Genomic DNA, 22,798 nt, shown 5'->3' with positions numbered 1-22,798 from the left:
CATTGCATGGGAACAGAAGACAAGTTTTGGACCTAAACTGATCTGCAAGCAACTGAATTGTATAAATTTAGCCATAAAATGGCAACAAGCAGGTACCGGGTACGTGCCAGAGCCTTCCCAAGCACACAGCATCGGATTGGACCCATCACTATCGTTCATCCTGAGAGCAAAGCTTTTCAGCTCTTCTGCTGCTGTTTGAATTGAAGTTAGTTGAAAGTTACTACAGAGCTTTTATTTTCTAGCTTTGCAGCTATCAGGAGTTTTCCTGTAAAGGACTGAACACTTTCACAGCAATCTCTAAGCTGCCACTGAACTCCCGTATCCTCTAGGCAGAGCATTAATCCTGCAGATGTCAGGGGCTTTACTTTAACACAACACATAGGTTACTCTTATCTGATATGGGTTGTTTTTTCTTCCCCCGTAAAGCTCTTTCTATTTGCTCTTTGAAATTCCCATGTAAGATCTGCTCCCAGTTCAAAGGTAGCCAGAGGTTTGAAAAATGGTAACTTTACCACTTGATCAGATGAAGCGATAGAGCCCACCTTTGGGCTGGGCCTGCATCCAGCCAGGGAAGGGACACAGTACATGTGTGCTGCAGAGCATATCCCATCGTGTGCAGTGGTTCCCACATGCTCTCCTGCTTGGAAAATAGAATCCTGGAATGGTTTGTGTTGGAAGGGCCCGTAAAGCTCACCTAATTCCAAACCTTTGCCATGGGCCAGGACACCTTCCACTAGAAAATGCCTTCCCTGTCTTCTGCTCTGAAGCCAGCGTGCACACGCACTTATTCCTGCATAAGGAATTGGTATAGCAGAGAGGAACTAGGACAGGAGGTCAAGATACCTCCATCTCATGGGGATTCTGATGATTCCCAAGTGACAATGTGATTTAGCCAAGCATGCATGCCTTTATTTATTACCTGATCCTCAGCCATGCTGGTGTGAGCTAGCCAAGAAATCTGTTGGAGACTGGGGTGTACTTTAAAGATAATGAAGCAATATTAAGAGGCTAGTGGCACTCTGCTCTGTTCCCTCTCTGTCTGGAACAGCCAGCTCTGTTCCCTCTGTTCCACCAAACCCTCTATAAACATACCCCACTTGGGTGCACTCTTTAAGGCTCCCATGGACAGGCCAGGTCTAAATGACACATCTTGTGGCATCACTGCAAGACTTGCCCTGCAGCTCCGTCATTTGCCCATCCCTGTGCAAACATCACTGGTACTTTGTCCTACAAAATTTGAACTCAAGACCCTGTAAAACAAATGATGCCGCTTGAACCCACTTGTCACAGCAGTCTCATCTGATTTCATGGATGTGTGAACTCAGGAAACCAGAGCTGCTGAAGTTCCCAGGTGCTCCAGCTCCCTCCTCTCCCTGTGTCATGCCAGCTTCTTGCAGCCTTCCCTTGCTTGGGCTCATCTCAAGGCACAGCAGTGCTGCTCCCTCCACCACCCTGGCTGAGAACTGGTGCTCAGAGACATGAAATAGTTTGTGCACCATTACAAAACCAGACGTGCAGCAGGACACGTACCCTGCTCTGCATGTCCATCTCTAGAGTAAGAGGAAGCAACTACTGAAAGCTGTTCTCCTCCTCCTACCTGCACTGGACAAAGAGGAATTCAAGTGTGTGGGCTGGGAAGTGCAATTCCCTGCCCTGGGCAGAGCTGGGGAGCCCTGAAAGGCAGCACCATGCAAGGGGGAAGCAAACCAGTATCTCCAGTTCCTGCTGTCCTCAAGGGCTTCTTTCCCTGGAAGAAAAGTTCAGTTGCTCCTCACTTGTAAGTTCAGCACATATAGTTTAAGGTCTGAGCCTTAAAAACAGTATTTGTTTAGAAAGACACATTGTAAAATTCTGGTTAAAACCCCTTTGTTCACTCATTTTGTGACTCTGAAAGGTCAGTTTAATTAGTAAAATCAGTAATTTCTAAAGAAACTACAAATGAGAAAATAGCATTTTTAAAGAAAATAAAACCCTGCTTTGCACTTTAGCAGGATAAATTCATTTTTACGTAGAAGGCAAACGGACTTAAAGCACATTTAAACAGTGTTACATTTAAATTCAAAGCGTACTTTTGATTTCAAGGTGATTACGCATGGTAGTAATTAAACAAAACGCCTTCAAACCCACCACGTTCCTGTTACTTTTAAAGTACTGGAATGCTTCAAGCACTCACACAGTTCCTACTTTTCCTCCTGTAAATCTTGTATTTGACCCTCTTTTTCCGGGGGGGGGGGGGGGGGGGGGGGGGGGGAAGCGGAAAAGCAGCGGATAAAATGGGAATTTGGGGAGTTGCTCTCTCTTCCCCCCCCCCCCCAGTCGCAATTAGAAGGCTGGATTCCGCGGCTAATTAGAATCAAATGCTGCAAATCAGTGCTGCAAAACCCGGGCTCGCTCTGAGAGCGGCAGAGGTATTTTAGGGGAACCCGAGCAGCACAACCCAGCACCGGAGCTAACGGGGAGATTTTGCGGGACCCTCTTCGGCACCCCCTAGACACAAAGGCTCCCCCGAAGTGCTGCATCCTCCTCCGGCCGGGAGCATCGCCGCTGCCCGATACCAAGAGCACAGAAGAGAGAAAGAGAGGCGAGACGGGCCGAGGAGCGGCTCGTTCCGCTTCTTTTCCCGTCGGATTGAGCGGGGAGAAACGATGCGCTCGGCGATGCAGGGAGCGCACGGCGGTCGCGGTGCTCAGCTGCCGGTGGGGAGCTCCGGCTCCGCTTACAACCGAGCCGAGCCGCAGCGGTGCTTCTGCCGTGCACCGACCTCAGCCTCAGCCCCTCGGCGAGGGGCTCCGGCAGCCGCCGCCGTCCTCGGGCCACGACCCCGGCCCGCGGCACCTCCCGGCGGCTGCAGCGGGCAAATCAGAGCCCCGCCCTTCATGTAAATGAGAAACGACTCTCCACCAATGCAAAGCAGCGGACAGCGACAGCCCCACCTCTTATGTAAATGAGAAACACTTTCCGCCAATGGGGAGTGGCGTCGGGGGCGTGGCCGTGCGTCCTCCCCTTAAAGTACATCGTTGCGGGGCCGGTGGGCGCACTGGAGGAGGAGCGCAGTGGTGGGTGCGGGCGGGCTGCGGGGCCGGACGGAGCAGGACTTGTTTGGGGTGTTTTCCGCGTTATCGGCTGATTTTTCCGCTTTTGCGCCTTGTTTTTATTATTCCGACTGTTTTTTTCTATCGCTATTTTGCTTTTGCGTGCCTTGCGGGCGCCTGCGGAGCGGTGCGCGGCTTCCCCCCGCGCCCGCGGGCCGGCTCTGCCCCTCGCCCCCCTTCCCGTCCGCCGATGCTCAACATGACCGAGGAGCACGACAAAGCGCTGGAGGCTCCGTGCAGCCCCGCGGGCACCACCAGTTCCATGTCCCACGTGGACTCGGACTCAGACTCGCCGCTGTCCCCCGCTGGCTCCGAGGGGCTGGGCTGTGCCCCGGCGCCCGCCCCGCGCCCGCCCGGCGCCGCTCCGATGGGCAGTAAGGTGGATGCGGCCGAGGTGGACGAGCGCTTCCCCGCCTGCATCCGCGACGCCGTCTCGCAGGTGCTGAAGGGCTACGACTGGAGCCTGGTGCCCATGCCCGTCCGCGGCAACGGATCGCTCAAGGCTAAGCCGCACGTCAAGCGGCCCATGAACGCCTTCATGGTGTGGGCGCAGGCCGCCCGCAGGAAGCTGGCTGACCAGTACCCGCATCTGCACAATGCCGAGCTCAGCAAGACCCTGGGCAAGCTCTGGCGGTGAGTCCCGCGGCCGCGCATCCTTCCACGGGGCTCCGCGCCCGCACTCTGCTCTCGGCGGGGCCGCTCCGGCGGGACTCTGCGTTTGCACCCGCTTCCCCCTTTCTAAATCTCTTTATCTTTCTGTATATTTTATTGCCCATGAGGGGCTCCGTGATGCGCTTCAAACTGAAGCTCAACTCCCCCCCCGCCCTCCCAGCGTGCGGCTGCTCTGCGAAGGACACGCCGGTCCCAGCCCCTAAAAGCCGCTCTTTAAGGGGCCGCGGTGGGCTCGGCTTCTGCCCCAGCGCCTTGTCATGCATGGATCTTCCTTGCTCCATCGCCGCCATGTGCAGCGTGGGCCCTTTCTGAGCCTGGCCAGGGTTCCCCCGTCCCCAGGACATCGAGACTTTAACTTCTTCTTTTACAAAGGCTTTCTCGAAAAGTTTTTCCTCTTGCCTGGTTTGCTTGGTGCTTCCAAGCTATAAACTCAAGCAAGCCTATTTTGAGCCGTTATTCTAATCAGATTTCTAATTCCCCTTCTCATCTGTGTGCTTGCATGCTCAGCGCTGTGACAAACTTTTTCTGCTGGGTGCTCTCTGCTTCCCACCGAACCACATTTTATCCCCTGATACATTCAGTCACATCAATCTGTACCAAATGTGCATCTCTCCTGCTTGGGCCAGTGATGCTCCCGATGCCGGCTGGGACTCTCCAAGAGTTTGCAAAGAGAGGTCTTTGGTGGGGGGGGAGAGCTTTGAAAGAAATAACCCCGTTGCTGTCGCTTTTGTGGGCTCTTTGTAAGCACCAAACAAAGCTGGAAATGGGCAGCGTTGTTTGTCGGGTGAGGGGGTGGCATTTGTGGGACAAACATGGGAATAATATTTGGGAAAGGCATTTCAAATGGGGCAGGGAGACTTTGTTTTGCCCCGTTATCTGTATCCATAACGGTTGGGGTTTTTCATGCCTCAATAGTTGGTATTTTTAAATACATTTTGGCAATGTAACTTTTTTTTGCTATGGCAGATTTGTTTTGGAATTGTTCAAATCAGTGCAAGGGAATTGGGGATGTGTGAGCCCGAAAACAGGCTAAAAACTTCTAAGGCAATGATATTAATTTTGGATTATTTTTTATTTTTCCCCTTTATTTGTATTAAAAACTATATAAATCCCTCCCAAACCAGCTTGCTAAGTGAAAATGAGAAACGTCCCTTTGTGGAAGAAGCCGAGCGGCTCAGGGTCCAGCACAAAAAGGATCACCCGGATTATAAATACCAGCCCCGGAGGAGGAAAAGTGTGAAAGCTGGACAGAGCGACTCCGACTCTGGCGCTGAGCTCAGCCACCACGCGGGCACCCAGATCTACAAAGCAGACAGCGGGCTGGGGGGCATGGCCGAGCCCCACCACCACGGCGATCACACAGGTAAAGGGCAAAAGAACCTGCAGATCCCAAGCATCCTGGTTTGGGATGTGAACCCGGAGCAGGCACGGGTTGCTCTGCCCTCCGTGTGAATATTGGTGGGACTGGGAGCATCCAAAAGCAGGGATTGCTGCCCCAAGAGCTCTGGTTTTGCACCAGAATGTGGCCGCAGTTTTCTTTAGTAAATGCTGATAGAGGTGACTGCAGTTGGAAATCCTGGAACTGCAGGGATCCCACATTCCCAGCTGTCCTGGGAGTGAGGGGAATTAACTGAGCTAAGAAGGGTTAATAACGCATTGGCCATACAAGAGGTGCCTGGGGGAGCAGGTCCTGAAGAGGCTGCTTCCCCCCCCACCATCCCGAGCTCCCCGCTTTTCTCCAGCACTGCAAATTGGCACAGGGAGCGTGTTGACAGATTCCAGGAGGATTGCGAACGTCCTGCAGCTACAGACGTGTCTGTGCTCTCACCCAGCCTGGCTGGGGATCCCAGCACGACTCCTCTGCCTCCGGGAGAGCTGGGCTGGCCTTGGGCTGCCCGCTTGGAGAGCTGGAGGGGACCCTGCAAACCCATCTCTTGGTTCTGCTACCCAAGCAAGGAGGGGTTTGTGGAGTTCAGGGGTGTCCTGCATGTCCCAGAGTGGTCCTGATGGATGCGGCGTGCTCCCTGGCTTCTCTGCTCTCTGAACCTACATCCGTGAGGGTTGTTTAGCCTAACTGATGACATGTCCCTGCCATGGTTGCAGGGGGACCTGTCACCTCCAACACGGGGCCATAGATTTAACTCCTGTTTCCTTGCAATAAGAGGGAATAGAAACCATGTCCTTAAAGGAATGGGTCTTCTGTGGCTGCTCTCATTAAACCTTGTTCTCCCTTCATACCCAGGTCAGACCCACGGACCACCCACCCCCCCCACCACTCCCAAAACCGACCTCCACCACGGCAGCAAGCAGGAGCTGAAGCACGAGGGCCGCCGCCTCGTGGAAAGCGGCCGCCAGAACATCGACTTCAGCAACGTGGACATCTCCGAGCTGAGCAGCGAGGTCATCAACAACATGGAGACCTTCGACGTGCATGAGTTCGACCAGTACCTGCCGCTCAATGGCCATGCTGCCATGCCGGCTGACCATGGTCCCAACGCTGCCGCCGGCTCCTATGGCGCTTCCTATTCCCACTCGGCCACGGGCACCGGCGGGACCAGCCAGGTTTGGACTCACAAAAGCCCGGCCTCAGCATCGCCGTCGTCTGCTGACTCAGGCCAGCAAAGGCCCCACATCAAAACGGAGCAGCTGAGCCCCAGCCACTACAGTGACCAGTCCCACGGCTCCCCTGCGCACTCCGACTACGGCTCCTACAGCGCCCAGGCTTGTGCCACCACCGCCTCCACCGCCACGGCTGCTGCCTCCTTCTCCAGCTCCCAGTGTGACTACACGGACCTCCAGAGCTCCAACTACTACAACCCCTACCCCGGCTACCCCTCCAGCATTTACCAGTATCCCTATTTCCACTCCTCCCGCCGGCCCTATGCGACACCCATCCTCAACGGCTTGTCCATCCCGCCGGCTCACAGCCCCACTGCTAACTGGGACCAGCCGGTCTATACGACCCTGACGAGGCCTTAAAGGATGTGTGGAGCCCCCGAGGGCTTCCCTGACATGTGCACTAATGAAGGAATGAAGACTAAGAGCGTGGAGTGCCGTGATAAGTTTCCGAAGTGCCTCCTGAGCCACTGGGAACTCTGCTCGTTGCGACTGGATGTCCCCTTGCTTCAAAACTCTCCAAAAGGACAGAGCTCTATTTTTCTTTAATACAATTAAAAAAATGAAATGAAAAGCAAAGGACTGGTGATTTTTCCTTTTGAATAAATGAAGGACAAAACCATTTGACTCCTCTGTGAGGACTGAACTGGACTTACTCGTCGTGGAAGTTAACAAGTGCAAAAAAGTGGAGCTGGGGTTGGGGTGGGGGGGAAAAGGGAGGGGAAGAAAAAGCTGTTTGAGACTTTAAGGGTCTATTGCAATGTGAGGAACGGACCAACCTTGAGGGCAAGAACTCACTGGGACCAAGGCGGAGGAACCCCTATTCCATGTAACGATCTCGTGGGAACAAGAGAGTCTGGTGGGACCAACCAATTCCATGTCTGAAGTGTTTGTTTGATTTTAGTCAAGAGTTCTTCTGAGCAAGGTTTGGCTGTAATTAACATTTTGTTTTGTTTTATGGAAGCTTAAAATGGGGTTTGTTTCCTTTTTTGGTGTTTGGTTTTTTTTTTTAATCTGTTAAATATGTATTTATGTTCTGTATTATTTTGTCTTTTAATTAATGAAGTAATTTTGTGCAAAAGAAAAAACAAAACAAAAGTAGAATTTTAAAAGATTTTAAAGAATTTGGGGGTGGGAGCATAAAACCTAGTGGAGATGACACAATAAAATGGTGTTATGAGTCTAGAGGTTTTCCTTGGTTTTTGGGCTTGGGACGCTGCAGCAGTCGTCTTAGAGAGGGACTGACCCTATCTGCCCATCGCAGAGCTGGTCACCAACAGGGAATTCAAATGGGAATGTAAAATAACAAGGGGGGGACGGGGGGGGACAGTTACTAATTCAATTGGGAGGCTGAAATGATTGCAACAAGGAGCAGGCAGTTTTCCTGGCTACCTGCTCTTGGGTGTTAAATTGGGACTTAGGGCATCGCAGAGTCTTTGTGCGCTTTGGGAACCGGGACTGCTTTATAGGAAGGTGTAATTTAATGAGAAATGATCAACTTCTGCTTTAATTTTTTGGCTTCTAGGGACCAGATATCACCCATCAAGCTGTGAAACTAAAACCCTCTCCACTAAAAAAAAGTTTTAGGTACTTAGTTTTAGACTAATATTTTCATTGATATATTTCTACTTCTTCCATTGTATGCTGAGCATATAATAACCACCTATTTTATGGTAACTCGTGCCTTTAAAAAAACCTTTGTAAATCTAAACCCACATTTCAGAGGTTATCATCTTTTTACCTTTTCTACGTTTCCTACTTTTTCTTTTTTTTTTCCTTGTTTTCCAAAAAAAAATTATTTTTTTGCATATTTCCTTTTGCGGGGACATTGGGGGTGGGGGAGAACACAGAAAACTCCTTTTTATGCAATCTATTTTTCTGTATAAAGTTTGAGAGACTTTGCCTGTTACTTATCTGTTCTCTTCACTAGCTTCGGACTAAGCAATGCTAACTTTTGTACAGATCCATTTGATGAAATTAAAAGTTGCTTTTTATCAAGCTACGTGTTGGTTTTCTTTCTGCTTGAGCCTCTTGCTGGGCTGAAAAGAAACATGGGAGAAGGAGACGGGATCCTTGGAATAAACTGTTTCGACTGAGGTTTTCTGTTCTCAATGGCTTGTTGGTTTTGATTGGCTTTTTCTTTTCCTTACTCCCTTTCCCTGTATTTAAATAATGTCTTCCTATAGGAATTTTAATTCTTTTTAATTTACTTCTTCAAAAACTGTATTTCCACATCCGTAATCCTGAGGATTTCATAGGCTTTCACTGAGGCTGCTCACATGAGGAAGGGTTTGCAAGGTCAGGCTGTGCATGGTTTTAGCCCTAGCGCTTTTTATTCCATACAGCACATAGGAATTTTACAGTAGCAAGTCCTGCTTTCTGGTTGGTGAGCCCTTGTAAATACCTCTTAATTATGATAGCAACAAAATTATACCTTGCATGTAGTGGGTTCTTTTAAAAATACAGTCATTAAAATAGTTACATTTGTGACTTTTTTGGGTTTGCTTGGCTTATATAAACTAAGCTGCAGTTTGGTTTCCCCAGGTCAGACAAACCAGGGCGAGATCTCTCAGGCTGGGCCCTAACTGGGAGGCGAGGGGAAAGCAGGGCTTGGTTGCAGCGCAGCACTGTGGAAAAGGGTTTAACACGGGGAGAAAATAAATGTGATGACAATTAATGAAGCTCAAGGACATTAACGGAGTCTGAACAACAGAGTCCCAAAGCAAATGCGCTGTTTGCCCTATCTGCCAAGAGCTGCCTTGCCAGAGAGTCTGTAACTGGACACCATTTTCTGTGTGCTCATTTGCAAAACTGCTGGCAAAAATGCTTTTATTGCGCTATAAGCCAAAGCTGTGGAATGATTCTCTTCCCTCCTCTCTCCTCCCTCCAGTGACAATGCAAGTTGCGAGTCTTAATCCTAACTCATGCTTCAAAAATAGATGTGTGTTGGTTTGGCCTGTCCTGCGTGCTGAGGTAGGGCTTCCTCTCCAGAGTCACACGCTTTAGGGGAGGGAAAGAAGGGAAAAAGCTGAGATGGGAATGTGAGTGCTTTTATCTTGGTATTTAATTGTAGAATCAATGAGGCTGGAAAAGAACTTCAAGATCATAAAGCCCAATTTACAGTGACTTCACTGGATTAATCTCTAAAATAGAGTTAAAATACCTGTATGTGATGGTATTGTAAATCATCCAGAATGGTGAAATTAGGACTTGCAGTCTGGCACATAGTACAGAGTCCCTCTTGCAGGCTTGCTACCAAGCTCTCCTAGTTCCAAACCCCTGCCACGGGCAGGGACACCTTCCACTGGAGCAGCTTGCTCCAAGCCCCTGTGTCCAACCTGGCCTTGAGCACTGCCAGAGATGGGGCAGCCACAGCTTCTCCCTTCGCCTTTGGCCATGCTTGATTTTGCTTTCCATAAACTTTCAAACTCAAGTTAGCGTTTAGTAATGTCTGCGGAAAGGGAATAGATCTGTATTGTTCACTCAGGACAAGTAATAACATGAGCCTTAGAGACCCCTCTGCTTCTCCCTGCTGCAGCTCCCGTTTGAATAGCTAATGCTGAATGGTGAGTTTCTTTTTTCCACTGTCCTTTATTGCCCTCGGAGTTGTGGATAATCACAGCACTGCTGTTGGGTAAAATACAAAGACATTACCAAATGGACGTTGAAGAGGCTGACAGGCAGGTAAAATTCATTGGCCTGAATAATCCGGTGACTCAGGCTTTAGGTTGCACTGGGAATTTCTTAGAGCACCAGAAGTTCTTTCCCCATGCCCAGGTTTACACTGGATACCAGTCTCCCATTTCATTTCCTTGGGAGAAAAACAGCCCAGGGACACAGTTTCTATTCAGTGATGAACATTTTGGTTTGCAGTTAATGCTGTTGGTAGAAACCCATTTCCATGCAGGATGCTTTTCTGCCATTTTATGTGTCCATGTCGTCCACAGAAAGTGATTTTCCATGAGCAGAGCGACTTCCTGACGTGAATGGCAGCATTGTGCGTCCCGAGCTCGGCTCCGATGGCTCTTGTGCTGGCGTGAATCTGGAATGTCTCTGCAGAAGTCAATGAGATCAGGTGAAACCAAGAGCTGCTTTTGACCCCTGGCTGTCAGCAAAAAAGGGTTCTCAAGATAACTGCAGGAATACAGAAGGGATAAAAGTTCCTCTTATTCTTGGTGCACGGAATTTGGTATTTATCTGAATTGCTCAGAAGGTGCTGTTTAAAAAGAAAGAGGAAGTTAATTTTATAGACCATATCCACATTCCTTCTGTGTGGTGGAAAAAGTCCCTTCCCATCCTCCTTATCCCCTCCCATCTTTCCTGGAGTGATACCAACTTCTGTTACACTTTTTTTTTTGCAGGTGGGTGTTAGGTTTATGGCAAAGAAATTCTTCAATGGCACATCTCTGAGAGCGCTCAGCTTTAATGCGCTTCCCTGCGGGTATATCCCTGCTCCCTCTCCATGGGTTGACCTCTTGGGGATGTCTGGCAGATTCTTAAGCATGAATTCACCAGCAGAAGGGCTCCAAACTCCTGTTCTGGGGGGTGGGAGGAAGAGCAGGGGGTTTCACATCAGCTTCTGACTGCTCCATAAGGAACGGAGGGAGGAACCCCAGCTCCCAAGGGAGACAATACCCCACACCTCACCAGTGCCTTGATCCTCTTTGGAGACCCTGCAGGGGCTCCACAAGGGTTTTTTGGGGTTCATCACGTAGGACCCTACTTAACAAAGTGAAAGGAGCTGCCTGGGACCATGGGAACCAGGCAGACCCAGTCCAGCCCTGTTCCCATCTCCTCCACCACCACTCAGCTCAGTCAGGGTGGTGTCACTTTAAGTTCACTTTCTGCATGTTATACTCAGGAATTAGGGATGGCACCAAGTGGCAAAAGCTTGGGAAGGGGAAGCCATTTCCCAAATGAGTCAGCAGGAGATAAAAATAGGCACCCAGAACCCAAACCACAGAAAATGGTGCTCATTCCAAACTGTTCCGCTCTCCTGCCGTCCTGTAACCCCAGTTGCCACAGGGCAATCCCTATGGATGGGATGTGATGCAGGGGCTGCTCCCACACAGACAGCACTGTATTTTGGGAATGACAGCCCTTCAATCAGCCCACCAGCTCACAGTGGGCCTCAGGGTATGGGTTTAATGTTGCAGAGAGACAGTAGTGGGGCTGGGGCTGGGTTTTGTGCCTTAGGTGGAAAGCATATAGGTGTATTTTTGCCGCATGAGGAGGGACACGACAGGCAATGTCTTTCCATGAAACCACACAGTCTGCATTGAGGAAAACAGCTTTAACAGGGCTCAGAAAACAGCCTAGACCCATGTTCTGCTGCAGCCTGCTGGTGGTGCATCCCCGGGGTGCTGCACACCTCGCTGCTGTTTGATAACCAAGTGCAAGATGCATTATCCCACCGGAATTGGGGGCGGTTGTTGCCACCAGCCCGGGGGCTCTGCCTTAGGAATGGTTTGGCACTTGGGTGAGTGCTGCTGAAAGAGGGGCTCTGCCCTCCCCGTGCTCGGAAGAGCCACCGGCGTTGTGGCTGACCCCTATTTAGCTGCTCCCATATGGCCGTGGAGCTGAGCCATGCACAGTGTGTCACTGGCTTAACTGGAGTGTTGGTTTTGACCTGATTTAGTGAAGCCCATGCACAAAAAAGAGAAGAAAAAGGGAAAAAAGCCCGTTGGACACACTTATTCAGGTTTAAAAGGCAGCTTCTTTCAGTTTATCTTAAACCAATTAGGAATGAAAACCAAGCCACTCCTAATCCGAAATAAGAGGGTGTCCCTCCCTGCTCCGCCGCCCGCTCCAGGGCTGGGTTGCTTTAGGGAAAGGGATGGGAAGTGGCACCCACACACCCGCTCCGACAGCCGCGCTGGCATCGCCTCCCGCTCCCCGTATTTGTTTGTGGATGTGTGTGCAGGCAATATTGTGACTGTCAGAGACGTGATATTAAAACATTTACCCAAAATACCTCTGCCTGCCTTTCTCCTCCCCTTTCTCGTCCCCCTCCTCCTCCTCCTCCTCCTCTTTTCCGTGTGTGCCTGTATTCCCAATGCAGCACCGGAGGTCTTCACCCAGGAAAGGGTTAAGCGTTTTGAAAGGTCTTGTTTGAGGTAGAGTGAATTTTAACCACCACACACATAACGAATGCGAAACAGCCTGAATTGCTGGTGAGGAGCCAAGAGCACAAGAGAGGAGCTGCTGAATTTTAATGATTCATTATTGCATGGAAGGCCTTTGTCTTCCTTTATCCGGTGCACAATAAAAGAATTAATTGGACAGAAAATGGCAGGGCAAAGAACTGACAAGTCATTAAGGGGCTCTGAATGGCTGATTAGGTGCACATTGGGGGTGGAATTTCAACTGCACTGTTTCAGCAAGGGCTCCGGAATAATAATGGCATGGCACAGTTTATATTTTGTATGCAGTACCAGAAAGGCCTTTATGTTGGCATTGTGGTGCTATTTATTATGCTGTCTATTTAGCCATTGTTGGCATTGTGCTGGCAATAAGAATGCGCAAACAAAGTTGGGATTTTTAGTATATTTTATTTCTTAACTTCACAAAGGCAAAATAATTGGGAATCGGAACCTCGCTCCATAGATAGTTTTATTAATTTCTCTGTGTGTGTGTGTCCAGAAACAGCAGTAAATATTTAGACTTGGGAGAAATCGCTTCATTTAGAGAAAGGAAAAGCTCTGCTCGAGTTCTCCCGCTTCCCCCCTGTTCCCAAGGAGCTGCTGGTTTTTGGGAGCCTCATGCAGCTGGTGGATCCCCCACCAGCGATGGGGCACTGACCACTTCCACACCCCGACGCCGGGAGGATGCAGCTCAAGGAGAAGCAGCCAACTGGAATTATTGGTAGCTAGGAAGTCCATTGAACATCCCGCATACGGATCCTTTGAGGCGGCTTCTGCCAAAGCTTCGTTGTTGTTGTTGATGTTAAGCTGTTGCCTGTGAGTTCTAATAAAAACCACACACACAGAGAAGGGAAAGAAAGAAGAAATACAAATCCCTGCACGTTGGGTAGGTGTGATTTTGGTGGGGGATGCGCTTCTCTCTTTAAAGAGAATAACAAATAGCAATAGTAGTTTGCTGTCAGGTCTGGGACAGCTGGTTGAGAGTGTCAGGGGAAAAAGAAGGAAACTTGAATGAAGATAGGAAGATCCAGCTCTTTTTTTTTCTCCTTGCAAGTGATTCATTGCAATGCAATGAAAACAGAGAGCTGCCACCTTCACTTTCACACGATAAGGATTACAGTTTTAACCTTGCTCACAAGCTCACGGGGGATAACTTCATTTCTGACAACCTCCTTCCTGTCCTCAGGATGCTGCCCGACCTCGCTGCTGTTTGATAACCTAATGCAAGGTGCTCTCCCATTCCTGAATCCCAATCAGCAAATGCCCCTGTGGCTGACCTGAATCCTCCTGCTGACTTCTGGGAAGCTGGGTTGGGCTGGGATGGACTGGACCCGGCTCACATGGGCAGCGGAAAGGTGCCAGCTCTGCATCCTTACCCGTACCCTAATAGCTGATCTCATCCCCCATTTGATGTGGGAGAGAGTGGGTGCTGGAGCAAGACCCAGGGAGAGAATGGGAGGTGTCACCCTCCACTGAGGTGTCCCCACAAAGCCCTTTGCAAAGGGAGCAGGCTCCACACTCACCCATTTGCAAGAAATCACCCCGAAGCAGAAGCCCAACCTTATGTACCCACACACGTGTCCCATGTCTCAGGGCCTGCCCCGTTCTCACACTTCCTGTATTTTTTCCTGGGTACTATGGGCTAATAATGGGTTAACAATATATATATGAATTTGAAAACATGAGAGGGGATTTGGGTGTCAGGGAGATGGATGAGCTGCAATCTGAAACTTTTTAGGTAAGAATAAGTGAGAAGGAAAATGGGTTATTACAAAAAATGCCATTCTCAGTAGAATACAGCCCTTCTGCAATGATATTTTAAGAGGCAGTTAGTGGCACTCTGCATTCGGGAAAGGAAAGGTGTGCGTGTCAACCCAAAATAAAATGAAATCGGAAAGGGAAAAGAGGTGGGAAGGTAGCTGGTTCCAGTGGAAATCGTGATGTTCCTCCCGAGTCTTCAGCTTCTTAACACTGTGAAAGCAGGGAAAAAAGGATATACTGCTGTTTGTGCTCCTCTTTGGGTTTAAGACAACTCCTGTTGAGATCCTCTGTGGGTGAGTAGTGATTTCTTAGGCTGTTAAGGTCCCCCTGAAGCTCTCACTGCTCCAGGGCCACCTGAACCCCAGAAGGTCTGTTGGCTTTGAGAGCCTCTCCTGGTCACCAGATGGAGATAGGGATAAAGCTGGACCCAAGCAGCCAAAAGCCAGGCAGGGATCCAGATATTCTCAACATTTGGGAGAAATCAGATGTGTGAAGGAAGAGCTTGGAGCGATGTCTATCAGAATGAAGTCAGGTGAGAGCTTCGGAGCCAGATTCCAACCATCCCTTAAGAGCTGTGTGTTCAAGCCCTGGAATAGTTGGCCGAACCCCGCGCCTGGTGATGGGATACAGAGAAGTTACAAACATATCTAAAACACTTAATGAAATTCCCAGATGGAAGCAAGTTTATTTGTTTTAATGGAAATAACTTCACAAAACATCCGAGTGGTAGATGTTTGTGTTCTATTTCTGGGAATGCAGGAAAGATCCCCTGACACCCCCCCGACAACAAGAAATGCTGAAACAATCAGCCCCAAACTACATGATATTCAGATCTGCTTGGAAGAAAGCAGGAAGATGGAAATATCTGCACTGGAAGAGAGCAAAGGTTGGCTCAGGAGCGTCCTGCAAAGGCACATGTAGGTTTACCATGCAAGAGCAACCCTCAAACCAAGGATACAATGGGCTTGTATAGCATTGCCCTTCCCCTGGTCTCTGCCAGCCCCTGGCAATCAGCAGTTGCTGTGAGACACTTGCGTTGCCTCAATGCTATGCCTAGGAACTGCATCTTTGCCATGAATTTCTCTAACCCTCCTTTGAACCCAGCTCTGCTCTTGGCCTCTGCCTGTGGCAGAGCTCTGCTGATGAGCTGTGTGCTCTGAAGTAAGAACCCATAAAGTCTTTTTATCTAATTTCAGCTTTCTGTTCGATTCCTGCGTCGTGAAACACACCAGGTGATGGCAAGAATCATCAGTCTCCTTTCCCCTTCTCCTTTCCACATTTGGTGCTTCACTGTCTATACCATAAGGCCTCAGTCTGGGCTGGAAAGAGCCTTGCAGGAAGCAAGGAACATATTTCACCTTCATACCTAAACTATCCACTTTGGGCTGAACTGACTGACTCCACTTCGGGGTTGATACACTCTTGATGCTGATGCTGGTGGCATTTGTCTCATTCTAGGGTGAAAAATAGACTTTAAACATGCTTTAAAAGGCAGGGTTTCTGGTTTCCGAGCAATAAATCCTGCTTTTTTGGGCCATGCCTTCCAAGTGATTGGAGTGCATGGGAAAATGCACTCTAGGGAAAGCAGACAATGCAGAAAAGGCTGTAGCATTGCCTGAAATGACATTTCTATGGCAAAGCAGCCTAAAGAGGACTGCCATAATACATGCCTGCAGGAAAGAAGGGCAGACCCAATACTGCAGATGGAGCTTTCCTAGGGAAAGGCAGGGAAAGCCGGGGCTGGATTGCCACCAGAGACTGGGAACGGTCAGATCCCAAACTGGGTGGTGTCTTCTCATCCTGCCCACACTCAGGGCATCCCGGCTCAGCTGGGAATTGCCATTTGAGGAGGCTGCGACCTGGGATGCAGGAGATGCTCCCCCAACACCTCCCATGGGAATGGCTGAGCTTCCCAACGTCCCACCTCCTGGGATGTCCTGAGGTTTCAGGGCCACCCAGCCCAGGTCCAAGGACACACATTTTGAGCCCTAAATGGCTCCAATGGCATCTTTTGGATTTTTCCCTTTTGCCTAATTACAGGGATTTATTTTTGCTACCACTACGGGCTTGTTCCGAAACCCACTCGGCTCAGCGGAAAGCTTTCACAGGCCTTTGGATCAGACCTAGGCACTTGCGGTGGCTTTTCCTATTATCTATTATTTGCTGGTTCTCATTTAATTATTAAACAGGAGCTGCAGATATTAAGCTTCCAGGTGCCTTGAAATCAAGGACAAGATTCCCACCGCTTTCAGAAGGTCCCTGGATTTCACTCTGGCTCCTGACACAGCCATGACTTCACAAACTGGATCCGTGTTGTTATGTTACAGGTCCAGTCCACTGTGTTTGGAGCCAAATAGTCCTAACAGTCAGACATACAGAGATGGACTTTGGCCAATGTTTCTGCAGTGCACAGCTGAGAGCTTAATGCACCTCTGCTGTGGATAACATCTGCTCTACCTTCTTGGGAATGGTGCTTGCCGGCGCCTCGAATCGCTTCAAACATCATTGCTAAGCACGGGGGATTAGGAAGGATTTGAGGCATCTGCTCCCTTGTGATGTGAGCTTCAGCTCTCTCAGGGTGTTTTATAAAGGTGATGCTTTCCCCTGGGTTAAAGCCCTTCACTATTCTGCAGGAGTGTAGGAAATGAAGGTATTATTTGCCTTTTTATTCTCTTGGCAGTTTTTCTAGCTTGAGATGTATCCCATGTGGCACCTCGGAGGAGAACAGGCAGGGGACCTCGCTGGGCACGCAAGGATGCATTTCAGGAAGCAGAAACGTCAGAATTCCTTTAACAGCATTGAGTTTTGCCATGGATTTCATTGGAGACTCCACGACCTTCGGAAATACTCGTTTCTCCCCTGCCCTACAGCAGTGCACATAGGGATGATTTCCCCATAGGTTCTCCTATTGCAATGAAGAGGAAAAGTTCCTACAGCTCCGTCTTCCCCGTGGGTTGTCTGATGTTGTCTGTGCTCAGGTGGACATGATTTGATGTAGGCTTGCTGGGGTAGAGGTGGGATGCAGACTGCTGCTGCACAGCCTGATGGTAACTGAATACAACACATTTTCCCACACTGAAAAGAAGGGATTTCAGACTGAAGTGCTGGCTTGCTCTCCAAGTTGAATGCTTGACTGTTCTCTGTAGGAAGAAGCCTTCATCTAGAGGGATTTCAGAAGTCCTGGAGGAAAATCTTCACCCTCAGGACACCTGTCCCTGCCTTAGAGATGGGATTCAGAGCCGTTTCTGTAGGTGTAAAGTTCTATAGCAGCAGTTAATATATGCATACTTCTGGGTTCCCTCATTACCATTTCAGTTGGCTCGTTTACATAATAACACAGAACAGAAGATCATTTGCATAAAATTAAAACCAAGGGGGGAGAAGAAAAAAGAAAAATCACATAACTGAATGTTGCTTTTATTGGGAAAGGCTGAGGGGAAGGAGCCTCTGAAGTTATTTATATCCCCCCAAAGCAGCGAGGAGGCTAATCGGCAGGGAACCGTGCTTTCGGCGCAAAATGGGACTTGACCACTTCAATTTAGTCATGAAATATTAGCTCACTCGGTGGCAGAGGGTTTGAAGCAGCTGGGTTGGAGCTGACGGGAAATCCCCTCCCAGCTGCAGCGGGATCAGCGCGACTGGGAGCCAGACAAAAGTGAATTCCCCCCCCGCCCAATGCTCCTGTCCCACAGCACCTGAAGGGGTTGGAAAGGAAGGGTCCGCTCCGTGGTTAAGGCCAGGGTGATGGGAATATGCCATTCTCTTCCAGCACTCCTGCTAATGGTCATTTACCCCATCTAGGGGCACCCTCCCTGGTGATGTGATGCTTCGTCTACAGCCAAGAGCTGGAGTTAAGTTCCTTGTGGGCTTCCCTGGTTCCATGTTGTGTCCTGATTTCATAGGTTTGTATTGGAAGGGACCTTAAGGCTCATCCAGTTCCAACCCCCTACCATGGGCAGGGACACCTTCCACTGGACCAGGTTGCCCCAAACCCTGTCCAACCTCTTTTTGGGTGCTTTTTGAGATTTGTGCTTTTTCTTCTGCTCCTCACAATTTCCACGTCCAAATATTCCCCCGTGAGCAGCCCTCGGCCATCCCATCTGATGAGTCAACATTGCCATTGGTATAATAACAGCAATTTGGGTTTGAAGAGTCACCACCGGGACAATAGACCCTCGTGTTTCAGGGCTAGCAAAAGCAGTGTGCCAGGCCTCATCGTGGGTAGACAAGGTGGTGTGGGTTACATGGGGGAAATGTGAGCCTGAGCAGTAAAACATCTCCTGATTTGGTATTCAAGGCATGTGCAAAATGGCCATATTTGCATGAGAAAGGTTGGTTGGGAGAAATCTTTGGCCAAACCCTATTTTCATTTACAAGCCTTCAAACATGCAGCATCTTTGCTGACACCGGGAATGTTACTTCAGGTTTACACAAGGGTAATGAGAGCTGAACCCACCCCGAGAGTACCCAAAGCCTAGGAAACACCGAGCTCTTTATTACAGCAACTGCTGGCAAAACCATCACCAGAATGAAACTATAACCTCCTGTAACAAGCTGGATCCTCATTTTTAACAATGGTGCAAATCCCTCTGTAGATTACTGGGGGAAGCAATGCTGAGCTTGGCAAGTCCGTGCAGCGCAGATGGCCTCAAGGTTGGAAACATGACCCTCAACTGCCTCCTCTGTCTGTTCTTTGGAGACAGGCTCTGGACTGTGGGAGCGCTGGGGCAGAGGGACAATGGGACAATGGTTGTGCCGGGATGTCCCTGTGCCACAGCATGATGCTCTGAAACGAAGTCCAAGCGCAAGCATGTGAGGGGCTGCCCCCCTGCTCCGCCAAGATGAATGTGCATTGTTGGGCATGGGTGTGGTGGGTTTCAGCACACTGAGCCTCCAGACTTGGACTCCTTTCCCAGATATTCACAAGGCCTTCATAATGCTCTTCTCCTTCTCTCATACTTCTCCATGGTTGCTCCTCCGTGCTGCCAGCAGTGCAGGATTGCCTGTGGTGGAGCTCCACGTACCCATCCTGGCCAGTGTCTTTGGAGCTGAACCCTTCTTGTTCACAAGAAGCCACAACCTACTTCCCAGCAGAAGGAAGGGATGGTATGGTCCCACTTCAGGTCCTTCATCAGAAGCATTTGGGTAAGATTTCCACTGCTGGATACCCTATCCTGAAAACCATGTATGCCCACCAGGAACCTGAGCTCAGAGATCTTCCTTCTGCCTTTCTGCTTGGTCCAGAGCCCTGGTCTGGGATCACACCAACATGTGACACCTTGAGATCCTTCTCTCAGAAGCCTGTAAGAGCATGCACAAGGAAGATGCTACACAGCTTGGGATGGGCTCAATCCTGGTATCCCACCCATCTCCAATAGCACGAACACAATGTGGCACATCTGCTCCTTCCTCCAGGTACCTGCTCCTCCTGTGGGCAGCAGAGTGAGCTGGGGCTGGGCACTGGGCACTCGATGGAAAGGGAAGTGGTGCTCCTTAGAGTCCTATGAACATGGCTCTTGCAGAGAAAATGAGACCTCAGCTATTTGGGATGTTTCCTTGTGTCCTGTCCTGAACATGAGAAGGAAAAGCGTTTACTTCACCAGCTGCACCAGGACTCCTGTGAGAGACTCCCATTAGCACCCAGTGAGGGTGTCCCCTGTGCCGGTACACGCTGGATGGGTCTTCTCCAGGTTCCTCCATTGCAGGCTCTAATTGAGCCGGGGGGAATCCACAGCAGAATTTCACAGCTCACTGTTTTAATAAACGTCTGGAAAACGCAGAGTGAAATTGAGTGAGGACCTTTCCAATACACTAATATTTTGGAACACATGGATCATGCGTATGGGAATAGTCCTGGCCCGGAAAGCACGGGTAAGGCCCAAATAGCTCCAAGAGACAGCGCTCTGAATGCTGCTTGGAAGCTGGATTCAATAAAGAGCGATCCCTTGGAGCTGAGGAAATGGGACAACCAGCCTGCTGAGACCCCGGCCTTGCTCTGGAGGGATTCAAGGCTGTTGGCAAGTGCTGTTCTGTGATTCGGAACAGCTGCTCTGCCCACTAATAATGAGAAGAATAGTTGTGGACACTGCTAATTGCCAACTGTAAACTCGCTTCTGTGGCTTGCAATCGCGCTTAGAATCGTAGAATAGTTTGGGTTGGAAGGGACCTTAAAGCCCCTCCAGCTCCAGTCCCTGCCACGGGCAGGGACCCCTTCCACCAGAGCAGCTTGCTCCAAGCCCCTGTGTCCAACCTGGCCTTGAACACTGCCAGGGATGGGGCAGCCACAGCTTCTCTGGGCACCCTGTGCCAGCGCCTCAGCACCCTCACAGGGAAGAGCTTCTGCCTTTTATCTTCAGCAGAGGCTGCAGATGACATGAACTTCCCTTTGCTTTATGCACACAGCATGGCCGCAAAAGGGCCTGTAAGGATCAAACCCTGGAGTGACACAGAGGGAAAAGTCAGGGTTTTACTGCAAAAAGCAGATTTGGCCAAAGACCCCCTGTGCTCCTTGGGCTGTGCACCGGGGAGGCACAGCTGGGTGCTGAGCATCACCCTGTGCGTGCCCGCCTCTGGGAACCCGCTGCTGATTTGCAAGGGAAATGATGGATAAATAACCCTCCTTTTCTGGGAAGGCCGTCCCAATTCAGATCAAGTTCACTTGTTATTCCAATCAGCCCATAAGCCTCATTTCAATAATTTGGTCTTTCTTCCCTACCCCTCTATCGCGGTCAGAGCAGGGTTTTATGACTCTTATTAATGTTATTACTCCATGTGATCATCCCAACAGCAGGGCTGGTGAGTGCCTTCATGCCTGCTGAGGGCTGCTGGTGGCTGTGGTGGGGTGGATGCTCTTGATGAGGGGGGGGCTCTGCTTTTGCTCCCCTTTGGTCCTTCTTGCAGCCCTTCACTCTCCTCGCCACATCAAGAGCTGCCCATAATCAGGATGCAAACAGGGGAGCAGCTTTCAAGGCTCCCCCTTGGAGTCATTCCTTACTCTTTGGCTGCTCCAAGAGCAAAGGGGCTATTTTTTGCTGTCAATATCTGCTTTTCCGTTCCTCTGAGGAGGGATGCTAGAGACAACACAAGCCACAGTGGTCTCAGCTGATGGGGGAGCAGTCCACTGCCTGCTTTCTTGCTCTGACCAGACCTACTCCTATCCTTATCCCTATCTGCATCCCCATCCCTACCTGCGTCCCCATCCCTATCTGCATCCCCATCCCTATCCTCACCCCCCATCCCTATCCCTATTCCCATCCCTATCCCTATCCCCATCCCTATCCCTATCTCCATCCCTATCCCTATCCCTATCCCTATCCCTATCCCTATCCCTATCCCCATCCCACCAAGGTACACCTTCCCCATTTGCCTGCACCCCCTGAATTGAGGGGGTTGCAGACAGTCATGGTGCAGGAGGAGGCATGCGGATGAGATGCAAAAGAGAGGGTCAGGGATTTGCATCCTCTGCTCCATGTAGACACTGCTTGGAACTGTACCAGGGCGGGAGGGAATTGTTTTACAGCTCCCTTGGTGGGTATCAGTGTCTCTGCTGCTGGCCCCACAATGGAGTTTGAAGGACAAGGACCTTAAAGCTTGGTCTTTTCAACTTAAAATCCTGTTCCTCTTTGTGCAGATGCAGCTCCATCTCTTGCTATTAGATGGCTTTTTTCCCCCTTTTCCTATGAATTACCCATTCCTTCTGTGAAACTACCTGAATTTTAGCTGATTAACACACTCTTCCCTCTCATTCCAGAGCTCTGCCTGGGACAGGGGCTCGGCAGGCCCCCGACACCAGCTTTTTCCTGGATAATCCAAGCATTTCCAGAAGCGGATACCTTTTCCCTGCGTGATGCTGCTGCTTCACACAAGAGGGAAGAACTTTTTCTCCTGTAGCAAATAAAACCCATGCTCCTGGTTCCAGCACATCATCGGAAAGGTCCCTTCGGGTCCTGGGTGCTTCACCTTAGGGGGTCTCCGCGCTCCTCCTGGGACAAGGGGCTGGGGCAGCACCGTGCCCCGTTCCCGTTACTCGCGTCTCTCTGGCTCCTCCTGAAGGAGACAACCCCGTGTAGCTGCGCATGGAGAAGGGAGCGTGGCACGGATTGCTCCTTTCCTGCGGAAGGTGCCATAAGCTTGGGTGGGATGAAAACAGAGGTTTGGAGCCTGAAGAGGACACGAAACCCATCCTGCTGTCTCCTTAATAGCGTTATCCCTGCCCACACGGCAGCATCCGCCTCCCAGTTCAGCCAAATCCATGAGCCAGGGCTTGAAGGCACACAGGCTGGCAGAGACAGGGTTGGAAGGAGCAGTCGTGGGACAAGCTGTGGACACTGCTTTACAGGTCTTCTCCCATCAGGCAGCAAGAACAGAAACCCATCCTTGGAGAGGGGAAGGGAGAGGTGAGCTCTGCCCTGCAGGACACAGCCCTTTGTTCAATCTCCCTATGCGCAGGGGCTTGGATTTTGTTATCCTGAGCATGGATTTTGTTACCCTGGGTTTGGGGTTTGTATTCTGCTG

General features: G+C 50.1%; 1 protein-coding gene across 1 annotated transcript; it reads left to right on the top strand.

The window, feature by feature from the left end:
• The first annotated feature begins 3,111 nt into the window (after positions 1-3,111).
• SOX8 (SRY-box transcription factor 8) lies at positions 3,112-8,378 on the top strand. Its single transcript, XM_062619032.1, has 3 exons — positions 3,112-3,725; positions 4,889-5,127; positions 6,007-8,378. The coding sequence occupies exons 1-3, from the start codon at positions 3,283-3,285 to the stop codon at positions 6,741-6,743; spliced, it is 1,419 nt and encodes a 472-aa protein (XP_062475016.1). The 5' UTR covers positions 3,112-3,282; the 3' UTR covers positions 6,744-8,378.
• Positions 8,379-22,798: the final 14,420 nt, after the last annotated feature.

Source organism: Pezoporus occidentalis, unplaced genomic scaffold (genome assembly GCF_034315485.1).
Source record: "Pezoporus occidentalis ecotype Australia unplaced genomic scaffold, CSIRO_AGI_Poc_V1 ctg208, whole genome shotgun sequence".
Taxonomy (NCBI): Eukaryota; Metazoa; Chordata; class Aves; order Psittaciformes; family Psittacidae; genus Pezoporus; species Pezoporus occidentalis.
The sequence above is the reverse complement of the archived record's forward strand: the minus strand, read 5'-3'. Positions and strand labels throughout refer to the sequence as shown.

Excerpts from the sequence above, each read along its gene's own strand:
- SOX8 (XM_062619032.1), top strand. The coding sequence starts at position 3,283 with ATGCTCAACATGACCGAGGAGCACGACAAAGCGCTGGAGGCTCCGTGC. Across the intron at positions 3,726-4,888 it reads ACCCTGGGCAAGCTCTGGCG|CTTGCTAAGTGAAAATGAGA; the intron begins GTGAGTCCCGCG and ends CTCCCAAACCAG. Across the intron at positions 5,128-6,006 it reads CCACCACGGCGATCACACAG|GTCAGACCCACGGACCACCC; the intron begins GTAAAGGGCAAA and ends CTTCATACCCAG.